The sequence below is a fragment of the Boleophthalmus pectinirostris genome, unplaced genomic scaffold (genome assembly GCF_026225935.1).
Source record: "Boleophthalmus pectinirostris isolate CB_2022bp ecotype Guang Dong unplaced genomic scaffold, ASM2622593v1 HiC_scaffold_2, whole genome shotgun sequence".
Lineage (NCBI taxonomy): Eukaryota > Metazoa > Chordata > Actinopteri > Gobiiformes > Gobiidae > Boleophthalmus > Boleophthalmus pectinirostris.
The window spans coordinates 28173536-28190408 of record NW_026571152.1 but is presented as its reverse complement, the minus strand read 5'-3'; the positions used below and the strand labels follow the sequence as shown (position 1 = coordinate 28190408).

General features: G+C 38.8%; 1 protein-coding gene across 1 annotated transcript in view; it reads right to left on the bottom strand.

The window, feature by feature from the left end:
* The window catches only part of cdh13 (cadherin 13, H-cadherin (heart)), a 326125-nt gene that overhangs the window by 272059 nt on the left and 37193 nt on the right, over nucleotides 1–16873 (bottom strand). The window contains exon 3 of the mRNA XM_055155478.1: nucleotides 9534–9647. Within this exon, the coding sequence (XP_055011453.1) occupies nucleotides 9534–9647 (114 nt within the window). The remainder of the gene's footprint in view (nucleotides 1–9533; nucleotides 9648–16873) is intronic.

Here is a 16873-nt window from a genome sequence, read left to right as displayed (position 1 = left end):
TATTTTGGAGAGGCTGTTATAATTGTAGACAGGACTTTTTTGCTTTTAGAATACCCTGACAAGATTTTGGTGTGAGTTATTACTGCCATAATCTCAAGAATTCAAGTAAAAAACATATTTCTTCATATTGTCTGCGCTGAAATGAATCATGGGATATGTAGTTCCTGATTTTTTATTATCTATTGCTACAGGACATCTGCTGAACTGATATTTGAAAAACGGTATCTGATCCCGCAAATGTATCAGTGCCAATACCTGATACCAGAATCTGACCAGTGCATATCTATTATGAATGCATTATCTAATTATGCATCTCTTCATTAAAATCATAGATTATAAATCTTTCTATAAGTGTCCCATTTGTTACTCTGTGAGTAGTGTAATTCAAAATCCATCCAAAGCCAATATAAAGTTTGTGAAAACAGAGATGAATCTTCTTTCTTGCCCAGTTAATTTCACTATATAAATCATCACGAGGCCATACACTAAAGTTGATAAAAATAAAAGCCTTTTTCAATCCCCAGCCCACCTGTAGGTACATACAGTACAATACTACAATAGTCAGTAGGGGGAATCAGATTACATAAGTCAGTCCAGGACACAGCTGTGAGATCCATGTTAAACAGGAGAACAGAGAGCTCAGTGCTGCTATGAGCTGGAAGAAGACCCCCAAGGCACAATTATATAGTACACGCACAGCTCAGTATGGGACCTCCTTTTATCTTTGTCTCATGAGGCAATGGTGAGTCTGCCAAAATCTCTGAAGATACCACCAGCTACAATACATCAATAAAATGTATGCTGTAGCGGACTTTGCTCTAGTTCTCCCCCCTTTTATAATTAAAGTTTGATAAAAAAAAATAAATAAATACAGGTAAGCTTAACTAATGTGTATTGGGTCATGAGCTAGGACATTTTATCATAGCTTTACTTTTCATTTGATAACTTTTTTTTTCCCCCCCGAGTACATAAAAATGTATAAGGCACAGACAGAAATTAAGCAATGCATCAATACATTTCAGTATCTTTGAGATCTACTTCCTACTTGAACTTTAAAAATCGTACATCTATCAGTTCTTATGTAAGATCTTACTTTTTGTGTGACAACCTAGAAACTTACATAAAGTCAGTCAGTAGTATAAGGTATAATTTAAAGCTCCTATATTACACAGAAGTTCCTCTTATGAGCTTTTAGCTGTGCCATAATGCCGTTACATCCTCAAAAACATACCTGGCGTTGTGTTTTGTTTCATTCATACATGTTTGAGTAATCCTGTATTCTTAGTCTGTCATATCCAAATCTAAAAATGCTCTGTTTTACCTTGTGATGTCATTTGGTAATCCTCCATTTCAGCTGTTGAATTGTCAATCTCTATGGAACAAAAAGGTAGAGGTTTAGGCTCCATCCACACTAGTACGTATTCGAGTCTTTTTCGTTGTGGATGCAGTGTTTGTCCACACTAATCTGACTGAAAACGGGTCCAGATGTGGAACGATCTGGTGCCGCCAGCTTCCACGAATTCATTTGAGTACGAATCTAATATGGCATTGTGTGGGTGCCTGAAAACGTTGATACGCTGACACGCTGACACGCTGATGTAGATCTATGTACAGCCAAGTAATTCACCACCAAAACGCTAAGAGGGTAGAATATATGTCCATTCATATATACGGTTTATGCGTATGACCTGCAGATTTATAATCTCTGAAAAGTTTAACATGAACCATCTCCGACGCGATAGAAGCACAGAACAGACTCACCATCAGCAGAACACCTCTGTCACAGAAAAAGCACTCATACTCCACTGAGTTGTGTCCTTCAGTTCGACACAAGCTGAACCGCATGCGAGCTGTTTTTTGAGTGCTCAGTTTATGCAAATTAGCCATGCGGTTTTAAGTTTTGTTTCTGTAAAATATAAACAAATGTGATCAAAGCTGTGTGGATAGGGAAGGCTTGTGGACACAGAAACGACGTGTGTGGATGCAAATCAATTCCAGTATGGTGATATGCGGATTCGCTTCAGTGTAAACAGTGTCTTACTTGAAAACCACCACTATGTGACATCACAAGGTGGAACAAAGCATTTTGAGCATTGGAAATGTAGACAGCCTTAGTAGAATTACTGAAGCAAGCATGGATGAAACAAAACATGACTCCGGGTATATTTTTGAAGAGGAACAACATTCTAACATGGATAAAAGCTCAAAAGAGTCAATTTTGCATAATATAGGACCTTTAAAGTTACAGTCTGTTTGAATGACGTATCAGTTTGATCCTATACTGCTCGCTGAAAGTATAAGCAATATTACATTCTCATTTGATTACTGTATTTCCATAAAAGTGCGTTCATAAAAGCACATCACCTGACAGACAGCCTCGGGGAAGACGAGCTAGCGCTTTTTTCATTCTTCATATTGAGCAGCTGTTCCTGTTCACATTCCCATTTGCCTGACATTATCTGGGGATTTCAGACTAAAAAGTGGAATTCATGCATGTGCTGAGTGTACTGATGTTCAAAGCACAGCAGCAGATGTATTGCTCCTAAGCAGGGCCTCATACTGCGATAATGACTCCTCTTTGATGTATAGACTGTTGCAAATGAAATGTAAAGTTATGTTTTAATGAATCTGAGCATTATACAAGGTTAACAGGACTGTAGCTTAAACATCCTGCAAGTTAATGGCAGTATGATTTTCACTGATTCACTTTCAGTCTGGGGTTATTATAAAGCGACAAGTTTAAAAGACATTCAGAGTAAGTATCTGGGGCAGGTGCTTCAAAGAGTTTGGCAGGGGTCACATTTTTTTACATAAGTTTAAAGGGCTTATACTACCGTGTTTTCCAAAGTTGGGACCAAGTCGTTGTTTTGTGCATCTCAAGTCTCAAGTCTTTGACCTCAAGTCCAAGTCAAGTCCCAAGTCAAAGACAGGCAAGTCCAACTCGAGTTTCGAGTCACTGGCCCATAAGTCCAAGTCAAGTCCAAGTCTTCTGCTTTGAGCTTCAAGTCATTTCAAGTCTTTAAACCAAAGTACCAAATACTGCTTTAGATTTTGCAATTTATATGAATTTTAAACTAAATTGTACTTATGTAGATAAGTATTTATATAAGTGTGTTTATATAAGATTTTTTTTTTCCTTTTTAAGTGTCTCGTTAAGATCTTAGTGTGAATCATTATAGTCAGAACAGAAATATTTCAGATTAAAAAGTGCTTAATAACAGTTATTTTATTTAAGTTCTCTCTTGTGTCTGTTTTACTGCATTGTATTGTATATTACTGCATTGTACTGTATATTGCTGTAGTACATTTGAGGGTACCACATCACAGTTACACAGTTACTTCATTTACATCCAAAGTAACAGAGAAGTGGGAGAGACATGTTCCAGTTTGTTCCTGTAAAATTCAGTGCCGCATTTATCAACTGTAAAGAGAAAAGTATTTTCTAAAAACATTTTTTTTTAGAAGAAGCATCAAGTCAACTCAAGTCACAGGCCTCAAGTCCGAGTCACGTCCCAAGTCACTGAGCTTAAAGTCCAAGTCGAGTCCTAAGTCTTAGTCCATTTTATCAAGTCAAGTTTCAAGTCCTAAAAATTGTGACTCAAGTCTGACTCGAGCCCAAGTCACGACTCACAAGTCCCCACCTCTGCTGTTTTCTGATCTATGTTATAATGTTTTTTTTCTCATCACAAACATTCTTGGAGTTGTGTTTTGTTTCATTCACACATGTTTAACACACAAACTCTGCACATTTAAGGCTGAGTTCTTCTCTTAAACAGAAAAGACTGTTCCATCTTGTGATGTTTTGTGGTAATCCAAGAAGCGCTTCACCTTGTTCCAAACAGGAGCTTCCAATCTCTATTGAACTAAAACCAAAAGTTAGCTCTTAACTTTAACATGTTTTCATGACATCACAAGGTGGAACAAAGCATTTTGAGCTTTGGAGATGTAGCCAGACTAATGATAAAGGGTTACTCAAACATGTGTGAATGAAACAAAACACAATTTCAGGTAGCTTTTTGAGGAGGTAACACCATTATAACACAGTTTAAAGCTCACAAGTGTCTTTTTTTTTTCGTAATATAAGACGTTTAAGAGATGTTCAGAGTGAATATGAACAGACTGTAAGTATCTGGGGCTGATGCTTCAAAGAGTTTGGCAGAGGTCACATTTTTACAGAAGTTTAAATCATGTACTTTGAACTTAAAGGCGTCACATTTAAGGACTGCAGTAATGTCTCAGAGAAATATGGACACAAGGATCAAGCCATAGTGTTAATGTTGCATGGAGCTTGTATTGGACTTTCTTTCTTTGTATCTCATGAAGTAAGAAACTGATGAAGATAAGTTTATAGTTCTCTTAAAGGTTGTATGGAGGATTTTTTTTTGTTTCAAATTGTCAATGATAGCATTATAGAGATGCAGTAGCCTTGTAATTATGATGACCAAAAAAAAGAGAATAAAAATTCATCAACTCTGGACGTGGTGGGGCTAAACATTTGCCAATAGATCATGACACTGCCTCGTTATCTGTTAGCTGACAGGCTGTCAATCAATCTCACTACGTTTCTAGCGTAACTGACCTGCCTGCGCGCCGCCGGTACGTGGTTTACGTACGCCTGTCACGCAGTCCACAGACGCAAGCCGCACAGACGCTGTTTACTCCACCAACGCAACAGTTCTTAGCGGCTTTTTTTTGACCTATATCTTCCTCGCAGTTAGCACAAAGTTTGTTGCAATGGCGACAAGAATCCAGGAGCAGTTCGCCGCAAAAGAAAGTCCGTTTTTGAGGTCGCTGAAAGAAGAAGACAAGGGGAAAAGCAGCGAAGCCAAACTAAGGTGATTCTTATAGATTCATTCCAGCGATGGCGCGACTGAAGCAGACGCAGGGTCTAAAGACTGACACACTGGTCGCCAAATTACTCCTGGACAGGTCACTTCTGCTTATTATGAAAACGTACTTTATTTCCAAGAGCTAGTCAAATGTTTTTCAGGACACGAAAGCGATATCCTATGTCTGAAAACGTAATTTTCAAGGCAAAGAAAGAGTCCACTTGCTGCTGCGTGTTGTAGCTAGTTCATTCGCACGGAATCTCCGCGCAACCTTCTCTGCACCCCTTTCCTGCTCCTGTCCCCGCTGCCCGTTCCGCTCTTCTCCCTGCTCCTCACTTCTCGTCCACGAACGAAATGTCCGCACACCCGCTCCCCCCGCTCCTCACTTCTCCGCCTTGCCTAACCAACACTGTAGTTAGTTGTTTACAAGTCATGTGCAGCGCACCGGCTGTAAACAAACCTGTTTCTGGCGTAAAGAGGAGGCGGGAGGAGGCGTTTCTACGTAGGGAGCTGTAGGGGAGGGGGGGTGGTTTCACGCATGCGCAACATTTGAAGAAGGACAAACAGTCGCTGGATTTCTCGTTCCTTGGAAAATCCTCTGTACAACCTTTAAGTTCAGGCACAGAACTACACCTCAAGCTTGTCTCTTCCTGTCCTTACCCTATAATTTTCACCACCTGCTGCCTCTCTTCATCCCTCTCTCCCTCTCTTCTCGATTGGATGCTCTTTTCTACTCAGTGTGTATAAGGGGGATACAAAACCTAAGAGCCGATCTCCACTGCTGAAGCTCCAAAACAGCCTTTGATTACTGCTTTGTCTGTAGGCCTGTCATGATAATTACTATATAGACTTAGAGTTCCATATATGAAAGCTGGAACAATATATATTTGGCATTCAATATTTATCATGTGTACAATTTCTCTGCAGTAACTGGGAGATTTTTATTATTTTAATTGTAATACAACAGGATTTGAACTGTAGAGTGTTGAATAAGTAAGTTCTGTGGAAAATTCACTTCTCTGGCAATTTTTTGTTCATTCTGCTGTTTATTTGCTGCTTTTAATGGCACTGTCTCTACTATTTATTTACTCTGCTTTGAGTCAGTGGCATAAGGTAGTTACAAAATTATTGTTTATCCCAATATTTCTTGGATCATCATCTACTAGATAGTTAAAGCACATTTACACTGCATTCTGAGGTTGTGGTCCTTGTTAGTGAATAGTTATGCAGTAGTAGAAATAGTTTCTTTGGTCATTTGCAGCATAAGAAGGATATAGACTTCAAGCCCACTGGGATCATTGTAAGAGAATTTAAGTAATTTATCTTCCACGTACATCTCAGTTTAACATTGACACAAAAGCTATATTTTCACCATGATCTTCCCTTGACATACCTAAACTGAGGCATATTGTTGTCTAACCTGTGCCTACTGGTCTTCATAGTCTCACCACTTGCTTTATAAACCTCCTCCTCCAGAAGCATAGTCAAGGGGCTTGAACACTCAAAGATCATACTATGTTCTCTTTTGAAATCATACTATGTTGACTTTTCAAGTCCCCCTGGGCCCGTATTATTGATGGTAAATAAACTTCTCCTGCGTAAGACATCCAGTTGGTCTCCAGCCTTTTACTTCCAGCCTTTCTTGGACAAGCTGAAAACTTCTACAACAATCATGCTAAGTAAGTAAAACATAATTATAACATCTAACTGAGTTAAACAATGACAGATTTCCAAGAAATAAAACTAGCATTTGAAAAACAAGTCTGCGTTGACAGTTTCACAACATCTTTTTTTTTTATTTTTTTTTTTACATATATTACTATTACCCGGCCCCGGATAAGCGGACGAAAATGGATGGATGGATGGATATATTATTATTAGAGAGACTTATTATCATTTCAGCCCTGGAATTGCCTATCTGAACAAAAGGTAAAGGTAGCACTTAACTTGAAAACTACCACTACATGACATCACAAAGTGGAACAGAGCATTTTGAGGCCAGTAATTTTGAGGAGGTAACAACATTCTAAATTTAACATTCTAAAGCTCACAAGAGTTAATTGTGTAATATGAACCATTAAATGGCATGTAAACTGTCAAATCTGATGTGAATAATCAGAGCGACCATGATCACAAAACTATCTGATGATTTAGATTTTAATAACTCAAAAAATCTGATTTTAGTCACATTTTGAGAGTGTCTTTAACCACAGCCATTATTTGTAACACTAAAAGATAGATAGATAAATACTTTATTGATCCCGAAGGAAATTCAGTAAGTTTACACAGCAGCATGTTTTGAAGTTTGCCAGTATTTTGACAGCATCTAAGAAAAAAGAAACCACAAAATCTCCCACTGCTACAAAACTGATAGAAACATATATGATGTTTCTAAGCGGGAGATAATGGAGGCTTTCAGAATGTTTGGTCCAGTGCAATATAAATACAGCTTAAATGTCCAAACAGCAAAACAAAACACAAAACGACCTGACCTGAAAAATTCTGTCTCATCAAAGCGATTATGTGAACGTAACCTTTTGTTTTGTCAAGAAAACATGAAAGCCAAGCTGCCATTTAGAGAAAACACACAGCTACCGCACTACAGTAAAGCTGACAATAGGGGCTGTTTACAAAGACAAACAAAAATAACCAGACATCTTGTTTCAGAAAGTCTGTAACAATGCACAATGCGTATAAGTGTCTTATATATCTATAGTGAACACAGCAGGCGTGTATGTGGGCCTGTGAATTATATACAGAGATTTTTATAAAAAGTTAAAAAGGGTTGCTACGGCGATGCAAGCTGCCGACCGACTCATGCTGTGTGGGATTAAACACCTAAACCACAATTCAATAGCACTGTTAAACTGGGCCGTTTCTAGACAGCTAAAGGGGTGAGTGAGAGGGGCTGGGGTTTGGAGGAATAAAAAAGAGAGTGAGAGGGATGAGGGGTGGGGTTTAGTGGACTGAAGGGGAGAGTAAGGAGATAGGAGGACTGGGGTCTGGAGGAATAAAGGGAAAAGAGGGGCTGGGGTCTGGAGGAATAAAGGGGAGAGAGAGGGGGAGGAGGGCTGGGGTCTGGAAGAATAAAGAGGAGAGTGAGCAGGAAAAGAGGTGGGGTTTGTAGGAGTAAAGCGAAGAATGAGAGGGGCTGGGGTCTGGAGGAATAAAGGGCAGAGTGAAAGGGGCCGGGGTTTGTAGGAAAGAAAGGGGGTAGTGAGCAGGGGAAGAGGCAGGGTTTGGAAGACAAAAGTGCAGAGTGAGGGGAGGGGAGAGCTGGGAGCTAAAGGGGAGAGTGAAGGGGAGGAGGGGTGGGGTCTAAAGGACTAAAGGGGAGAGTGAGCAGGAGACTAGGTGGGTCTGGAGGAATTAAAGGGAGAGTGAGGTTGCTGGGGTCTGGAGGAATAAAGGGGAGAGTGAGCTAAAAGAGGTGGGGTCTGGAGGACTAAAGGGGAGAGTGAGAGGTAGAAGAGGAGGGGCCAGAAGGTTTAAGGACCACTGTGATTGGTCTAACAGGTATCCACTAGGCCTGGGTATCATTCAGAAGTTGCTGATACGATACAAACCTTGATGCAGTGAGATTTCAATTCGATACAATTCAATACAATATATTTCAAATCGATTCAATACGGTTCAATAAAAAATAAAGGCTAAATCATGGCTGTGATACTAAAAGTCTTTGTTAAATCAACTCTTGTGCAAAGTGAATATGAAACACACCAATTTTAATCCTCAAAACAGTGAAAATGTCAAATGTGTTGCATAAACGAGTTTCCTTCCCCTAAACAAGCAACAAAACTGTAGCGCTATAACAAAATAATCTTGTAAAATATATCAAAAATGCTCTTGGTGATGTATCGATACTGTATCATCACATTAAATAATACAATATATCAGTATTTTAGAATTTTTGCACACCACTAATATCCACAGCCAGGTGTAATCAGAAACCTAGCTGTAATTAGACCAGTATTATATGTCACATAGCACTTGAAACTGCAGAAGCCACTGAAGGCAGCACACCGTTTTTGACTAATTTTGAACAGAAAGTTGCAAATCTACCTAGTCGGCACTAAGATTGTGGGGAAAATTCAAGCAAAAAGAAGAAGATTTTATTCCCACTTTAAGCAGCCGTCACACAGAAAATCGTGTTCCAGTCTGGAGTCTTAAACACTGGGGCTCCTATTGGGTTTGTGCTTGTAGCCGTTGAAAGCCTAAAGGCAGACAGTTGGTGGGTGATGATTGCTGCTGCTTGGTCCTTGACGGTATGAATGATTCAGCTGTTTGGAGCTTGTCAACACAAATGTGCTTTGTCAGTGGTAAAGAAGGTTAAACTCGGGTTATTTCAACCTTCACAAAGCACTGGCTCCCAGAACGCACTACTGAATGTTATGTTATAGCTCCTGTCACATAAAGCGAAACGCCAAAGATCTGTAATGCCTTATTCTTATTTCACTATATTCCATTTGTACACGAACCCTTCACCAGTGTAGACTAAGCTACAATACGTCCAGTCATAAAGACGTACCATAAAAATAAATCCACACCAATGGGATAAAGGCTTAATATATAGACATATACTGTGGAGCACTTGTTATTTTATTGGTACACTGACATTTAGAGTGCATTCCAGTTTACAGTCTCTTTCCTTTATGAGGCAGGGCTGAGTTTAAAACTATACTGGCAAAATGATGAGCGTCTTACCCTGCCAATGGTCCTGGGGAATGGAGGCCGCTGATTCTCTGTTACAATCATCGGAGGAACCAGTAAAGACCTCTTAGCTCTGTAAGGCTGAGTCTGTCCCACACCCAGGATATCCTGCAAGAGAATAGACATATACAGTACATAATCAGGCATGACTACTTGGCAGAGAAGATGATAATACTCACTTATAATAGCAAAATCATACACAATTAAAGGAGTTTTTAGTTCTGTTGGAATGCTGTTTCCTCCTAAAAAACATACCTGGAGTGTTTTGTTTCATTTACATGTGTTTGCGCAGTCCTGCATTATTAGGTTCTCTATATTTCCAAAGTTCAAAAAATGCTCTGTTGCAACTTGTGATGTCATGAACTGGTAGTTTTTTTCAAATTCAGCTACCTTTTACGTTTGGCTCAGTAGAAAGTGGCAATTCCAGAGCTGAAATTATTCAATGATTCTAGTGAAGGTGTATGGAGTTAAAAACAGTGAAACACCTGCATTACTAAGGAGGAGTGTTTTCAGGTTGAGAGAAAAAACTCAGTCTAAATATGCAGGGTATGTGTGTTAAACATGTGTGAATGAAACAAAACACAACTCCAGGTATGTTTTTGAAGAGGAAACAACATAATGACAGATCAGAAAATATATGGGCTTTTTAAGGCTCTGAACCCGTGTATTTGAACAAAAATATGTACTGCATCATTACATTTGTTGTATAAGCAGCTCTTGAGGTCACATGGTATGTCTGTTGAGTGCTGTCTCCATCTAACTATATCTAACTCTCTATCTAACTATATCTGTCTCTATCTAACCATATCTAACTACAAAGTGCTTTACTGTCCCATAATCAGCAAGTGAGTGTTAGCATGCTATTTATTATTTGCTTTATCCTCATGGCAAAAGTCAATACTTTTATAAAGAAGTGGACAAGGGGAGTGAGCGTTTGGCTCCAGTCAAATGAAGCTCACAGAGGCTCTCAGTTATAAGGGCCAATTTGAAGCAGAGTACGAAATGGAATTTATTTATGTACAAAAAAGCTAAATTAAACTTGACCAGAAGACTAAAATGAGGGCGTTCACTGCAGCAATTACAGAGAGAGGGGTGACTTTTTTTTAAAATGTAAAATTATAGTCGATGGAGCCAGAAGCGACCCCATGATCTCTTCTTATTTGGAAGCTATAGTGGGTTAGCTATGTTCATTTACAGCAGTGTTTCCCAAACTTTTTTTTCTGGGGACCAATATTTTAAGTCGCAAACCTTCATGACCCAAGTCAATAGACATTATTCGTAAATCACAAAATTACCATTACCATTATTGAACATTAATTAGGATAATTCTAAATAAATGACTGAGTGATAATGTCTCTCTGAACAATTAGTATTACTCACATTTTAAACAATGAAAAACAGTAACTGAAACAGCAATACAAGGGATCCATAAGTCGCCTGATTGAACATTAAATGTAGCCTATTTCTTTTTCTTTTCAACATTCAATTGAACCAGCAATATTGAAACAACATAATCAATAAAATAATTACAAAGAGATTAGAAATTATACAAAACATGTCTTAACAGTTGAACATTTCTAATGAGATTGTTCCAATCTGGGGTGCAGGAGAGAGAGTAACACATCAGGCGCAGCATTCAGTCTGTTTCTGTGCTTTGTTTTCATTTTTGTGAGCACAGAAAATCTCATGTATCAGAACTGTATATTGCAGACCTATATGCAGATCGTGACAAGGCAACCCAAAAAAATCTCCTACAACCCAGTGTTTGGGAAAACATGATTTACAATATGTATGTAAGTCTATCTATTGGAGACAAGAAGGTGACATCACAAGGCCAAGGACCTGTGAAGTTGCAACCTTGCTCACATAAGAGTATTTAATTTTGTTTTTTTGTTTGTCTGTTTTTGTTCTCTTTTTTTATTTAATAAAGACACCTGTAATTGAATGAATGCAAGTTAGTTAAACTGAATGTCACTGATTGTTTCTTGGCTTCAGCGTTCTTGCTTTGAGAGTGTCTTCTACGCACCTCCATTCCACAAAGATGCCAGATGCTAGGTGTTTGGAGAGGGAGAGGAGACTGAAATAATAATTGCCTTCTTCATTGTGATTTAATTTGAAATCCAGGCTTCTTTATTCCCTCCATATGTTTAACAAGGACGAGTGTGAGAGGCAAGGAGAAAATGCGTGTGAACAGACAAAAACATTCTGTGCAAGATCTTTGAGGAGGCACTCTAAAATATTACTTCTCCACTTCTGGTAACTTGATAGCATAATTAAATTGTACTTGCCCGTATATTTATGATAGATTAAAACTACTGGATGATGATGTAAATTGTGCGTGTAAGTGACACTACAGACAGAAGGGGACTGGCAGAGTCCACAGAGGCGCTGACCCCCACAGAAGGACAGTCTGCTCAGTGTCTGGAGCTGGAGCTGAGCCTGGAGCCAAATGTAAACACACAAATACACACAGCACTGTTCAGGCATTTGGAGCATACTACACAACTTTGTCCAGCCTTTTGCTCAACTATTTTAGTCCATGACACCAAACCTCATTCAGCCTACACCACATTTGTAATGTCTCCGTGAATAGTAAAGTATAAAGTTCACATATACCAGTAGTAATGCATTGGATTTATATAGCATTTTTCTTGCTTGACCAGCCAGTCCCTTCTACATGTTCAAATCCAGAAGGGACTGGAACTAGACCGCAGAGAGTGAAAATCCTCTGCTCAAACTTGAGACGGCCTAACCACAGCTGCTAATTTGCACGTATCTCTCAAATGCAGAAGATATCTCCTCTCCAAAATAATTGTGTCAGGAAAAAAAAAAAAAAAAGTTTAGTTGACTATGTAAAAATCCACACTGTTTCTCAGTCCTTTATGTTATTTTTTCCCCTTTTTACACCCTTTTTTAAGCAGCCATACTTGTTTTTTGACGTAAACATGCATGTCTCTGGTTGGTTAGTCCGCCTGTCAATCGGGCCCTCATGATATGGCTCCAGATTCAAGTTTTGTCAAAGCGCATGGTTCTGGCTGGTTAGGTAAATGTTTTTCAAGACACCCAAAGCGATTTACATTGCATTATTCATTCACTCCATACGCTGTGGTTTAGTTTAGTTAATTTATTTAATGAGACAGGAACAGTGCACAATATACAGTAACCTTAACAGGAGAGATGCAGTGTACCAGGTTGTAGCACCAGTGCTAATTTCCACCTGTAGTCCAAGGGCAGGTTAATTGATTGATTGTATTTAATTGAACTTAGCTATCAGCTATTCTTCCTGGAGACCTGTGTAGCATGTTTTTGGGCTAGTCACAGCTGCCCCAGGGTAGATCGAAGTGAGGCCCTTCCGACCACCATCAATACTCACTCACATCACATTCATACAATGCAATGAGGGTCAAATGTGCCTCTTATTCCCAGTTGTCTCCCATCAGCCTCTCTTAAATGGCCCATATTACGCTACTTTCTGATCTATGTTATAATGTTGTTTCCTTATCAAAAACAAACCTGGAGTTGTGTTTTTTTGTTTCAATTACACACGTTTATCACACAAATCATGTAGGCTAAGTTCTTTTCTCAAGCTGTTCCACCTTATGATGTCATGCAGTAATACAGGAAGTGCTCCACTGTGTTTTTAAACCCCATACACCTCCACTAGAATCATTTGGATCATTTCAGACCTGTAATTGCCAGTCTATACTGAATAAAAGGTAAAATGTAGGTGTTAACTTGAAAACTACAGCTTCATGACATCATAAGGTGGAACAGAGAATTTTGAGTTTTGGAGATGTAGACAGACTAATAACAGTTTCTCAAACATGTGTTAATGAAACAATTTGATGAGGTAACAACATTCTAGCATGGCTTAAAGCTCATAAGAGAGTCAATTATGCATAATACTGGACCTTTAACTTCCGAGATAAAATTAGGTCAGGCATTGGAAATCATTGGCCAAGTTTAGTATAAAAATATAGTGGATCCAGTCTGGAATATATGTATAACCTCAAATAAAAACCAAAAACAGCTTTTCTTTTGGCTGTTTCTATTCAAAATCTGCACCAATCCACGCTGTTATCCTTTCAGAGCTTTCTCATTTGTTTTGCTAGACGTCCTTTTTGATTCTGTGTTTATCAGCACCAGTGTCACCTTCTTCTGGGGAGAATTTGCCACTGAAGACAAAATTGGGGACAATTCTGACACAAACATCATCCTAATATGTACTCATCACATTAAATAAACAAAAAATATTCCTCCACTTTCATTTACAATATAATGAGAATCCAATTTCATGTCCAAAATGTCACTGTACTAGACTTATTACTCTTCAGAAAGCTTTTAAGACTTCATTTTGAGACTGGCTCCAAAAGTGACTTATACACCATAATTACAAGTCCACAAAAGCTCATTTCAAAGCAAAATGTCTGAAGCATGACAACAAGCGGAGTTACGAGTCCAGGCATCGAATGACAACACTTTGGACATGAAAAGGAGGAAAAATGACCCAGAGGTTGTGTGTAGTTTCATTTGCAATTCAAATTTCTTCTTTTTGCCCTTCATCTTGTGCTGGCGTAATGCACAGTGTTTTATTGACGTGTGCAGCGTGTGTCCGTATGTGTGTGTACAGGGGGTATTTGCTTGTTTACTGTGAGCAGCGCTGTTGTTGGCTGACAGCCTTTCTGGCAGCACTCTGGCCCTGTCAGGATGACGGAAGGCAACAGGTAAGAGGAGAAATCACAGCCATTTGTTTACACTGTGTGGCTACAGTCAGGACCAGACACCCTACACACACCAACGGACACACCCATTTCCGCTCATACAGTATTTAGGTCTTACATTTTTATCTTACTCTTAGATCATATGCTGCTAAATTTCAAAAATCAAATGGCAAAAATGCTGAAATTTTCAATAAAAAAAATATAAAACAAAAAACAGGCACTTTTTTTTGCAAATAAATGAGCTAAAATGAAAATGATCTTGCAAAAACATATGCAAGTATAATACAAATATATATTTATTTAACTATTTTCTGTACTTTTTACTTTATTACATTATTCCATATATCCTGCTTCATATATTTGATGTCTTCTGTATCTAAAATGTAGAAAAAAAAAATTATATGAGAAGGTGTGTCCAAACTTTTTTAGTGTATTTGTAAGCTCAAAGGACAACAGCACCTGCTATATATTATATTTTATTATAACATATATTTTTGTGTCTCATAGTCAAAATAAAATTACATACCATCAAATAATATGACAATAACAGCTTTACTATATTGTGGAGCTTGATGTAAGTGTCTGAGCTGTCCTGAGGCACAATTTATTTCATGGCACGGTGGCTGAGTGGCTAGCACTCATGCCTCACAGCAAGAAGGTTCTGGGTTTGATCCCCGGGTCGCCTGGGCCTTTCTGTGTGGAGTTTGCATGTTTCTCTCTGTGTCTAGATGAGTTTCCTCCTACACGGGTCTCTAGAACAGTTGATAGTCACGGTCAGTTAATACAATCAATCAGTGAACCTGCCCAGGGACTCTCATTGCCGAGTATGAAAAGTGGTGTGTGAGTGATGATGGTGGTCGGAGGGACCGTTGGCATCGATTGGCATGGCAGCTGCGCTTCTGTCAGTCTGCCCCAGGGCAGCTGTGGCTACGACAGTTGCTTACCATCACCATGTATAGAGTGAATGAATAATGCTGCATGTAATGCTCTGTAAAGCGTCTTTGTGACCAAAAAGAAAAATGTCTGTGAAAAGCACTATATAAATAAAGACTGACTTACTCACGTACTTACTTATTTATTTGTATTTGTATTTATTTATTAAAGGGATAGTGCATATTGAAGACAATAATAATAATGCAAACGACAAACATGTACTTGTAAATACTGTCCAAAGGCACTTTATCTTGATGGTATTATACAGTAACCTCTGGAGCTTGTTCTTGTTGATCTGATTTATTATTATTATTATTATTATTATTATTATTATTATTATTATTATTATTATTATTATTATTTATTCATTTATTTATTTTATTTATTTTTTACAAATTTTTGTAGTGAGACAACGGCCAGAGCAGGTCAAATTTTGTACACAAGAATAGAGTCTGCAAGTTTAATCATGTTATCCCAGCTTAATATATTGTGCTTCTTCAAAATAATACAGTGATGGTAGTTCTTTTTTGTTTGTTTGTTTGTTTGTTTTGTGTGTTTTTTGTTTTTTTTTTTTTTTTAAGTGGCTTGTTTATTTATATACTGTTTTCAATTGATCATGACTAATCTGTGCCAATAGCCTCCTCAACAAGGATCAATCACACGCCGCATTCTCACATTAGGAAAGTGAAACACCTTGCCCAATCATAAAGATAATATCACAAAACTTTCAGTGTTCATGATTGTATAAACTGAATTATATCTAACAATGCCCACAAAAGCCAAAGCTATGGAAAGTACTATCAGTATTTACCAGTTTCATTGACAGTGTTGAACAACAGAGATGCTCCTGGACCCGCCCATATCTGATCCAGCCTGCAGCCATCTCACCTCTGTCGCAGTAAAGGTCACCCACAGCACAATGAAAAGTGTAATCATAGACACAAGCCGACCAGAACAGGGCCTGGACACACTGTCTGCCCTCCCAAATGACCACTCCAATCAAAGTCACCCGGGGATGACCCTCCAAATGTCAAAATCTCACCTGGAACTGGGTCTGAAGCAGTTAAAGATTACATGGACTATTTCTTGTGTAAAGTAGACCCCACCACTTATGCCCATGTAATCGCTTCAGAGGCCAGCTGATGGACTTTTAAGCTGTGCCTTTACAAAGCTTTGGTCGATCTGAATCCAGGGATGAGAGCGAAAGGGACAGTGGACGGCTTCACAATCTGATCCGTAAAGCTGGTCACGTGATCAGCAGTGAGCTGGAGACATTTGTCACAGTGAGTCAGGAGGACACTGGACAAACTGCTCTCCGTCATGGACACTCCTGCTCACCCACTGCACCAGACTATAGAGGGACAAAGGAGCTCATTCTCCATTAGGCTCCTACAGCTCCACGCAAACAGTGAGAGACACAGGACTACATTCTCACCATACTCCATACAACTGTCACAAATCACCCATATGTAATAGATCATATCATCTTTGCACTGTTGCACACTACCTTATACATATAGCTGAGATATATTTGTATTAATATATTTCTGTATTTACTTTTAACTTACCACCTGGTGCCACTCAGTTTCATTTTTTCTCCAGCGACTAGGTCAGGAATCGGAATACACTTGACAGTTTGCAAGAACCTTGGAAGTTGTGGACTGCGCACCGGCCAGTCAG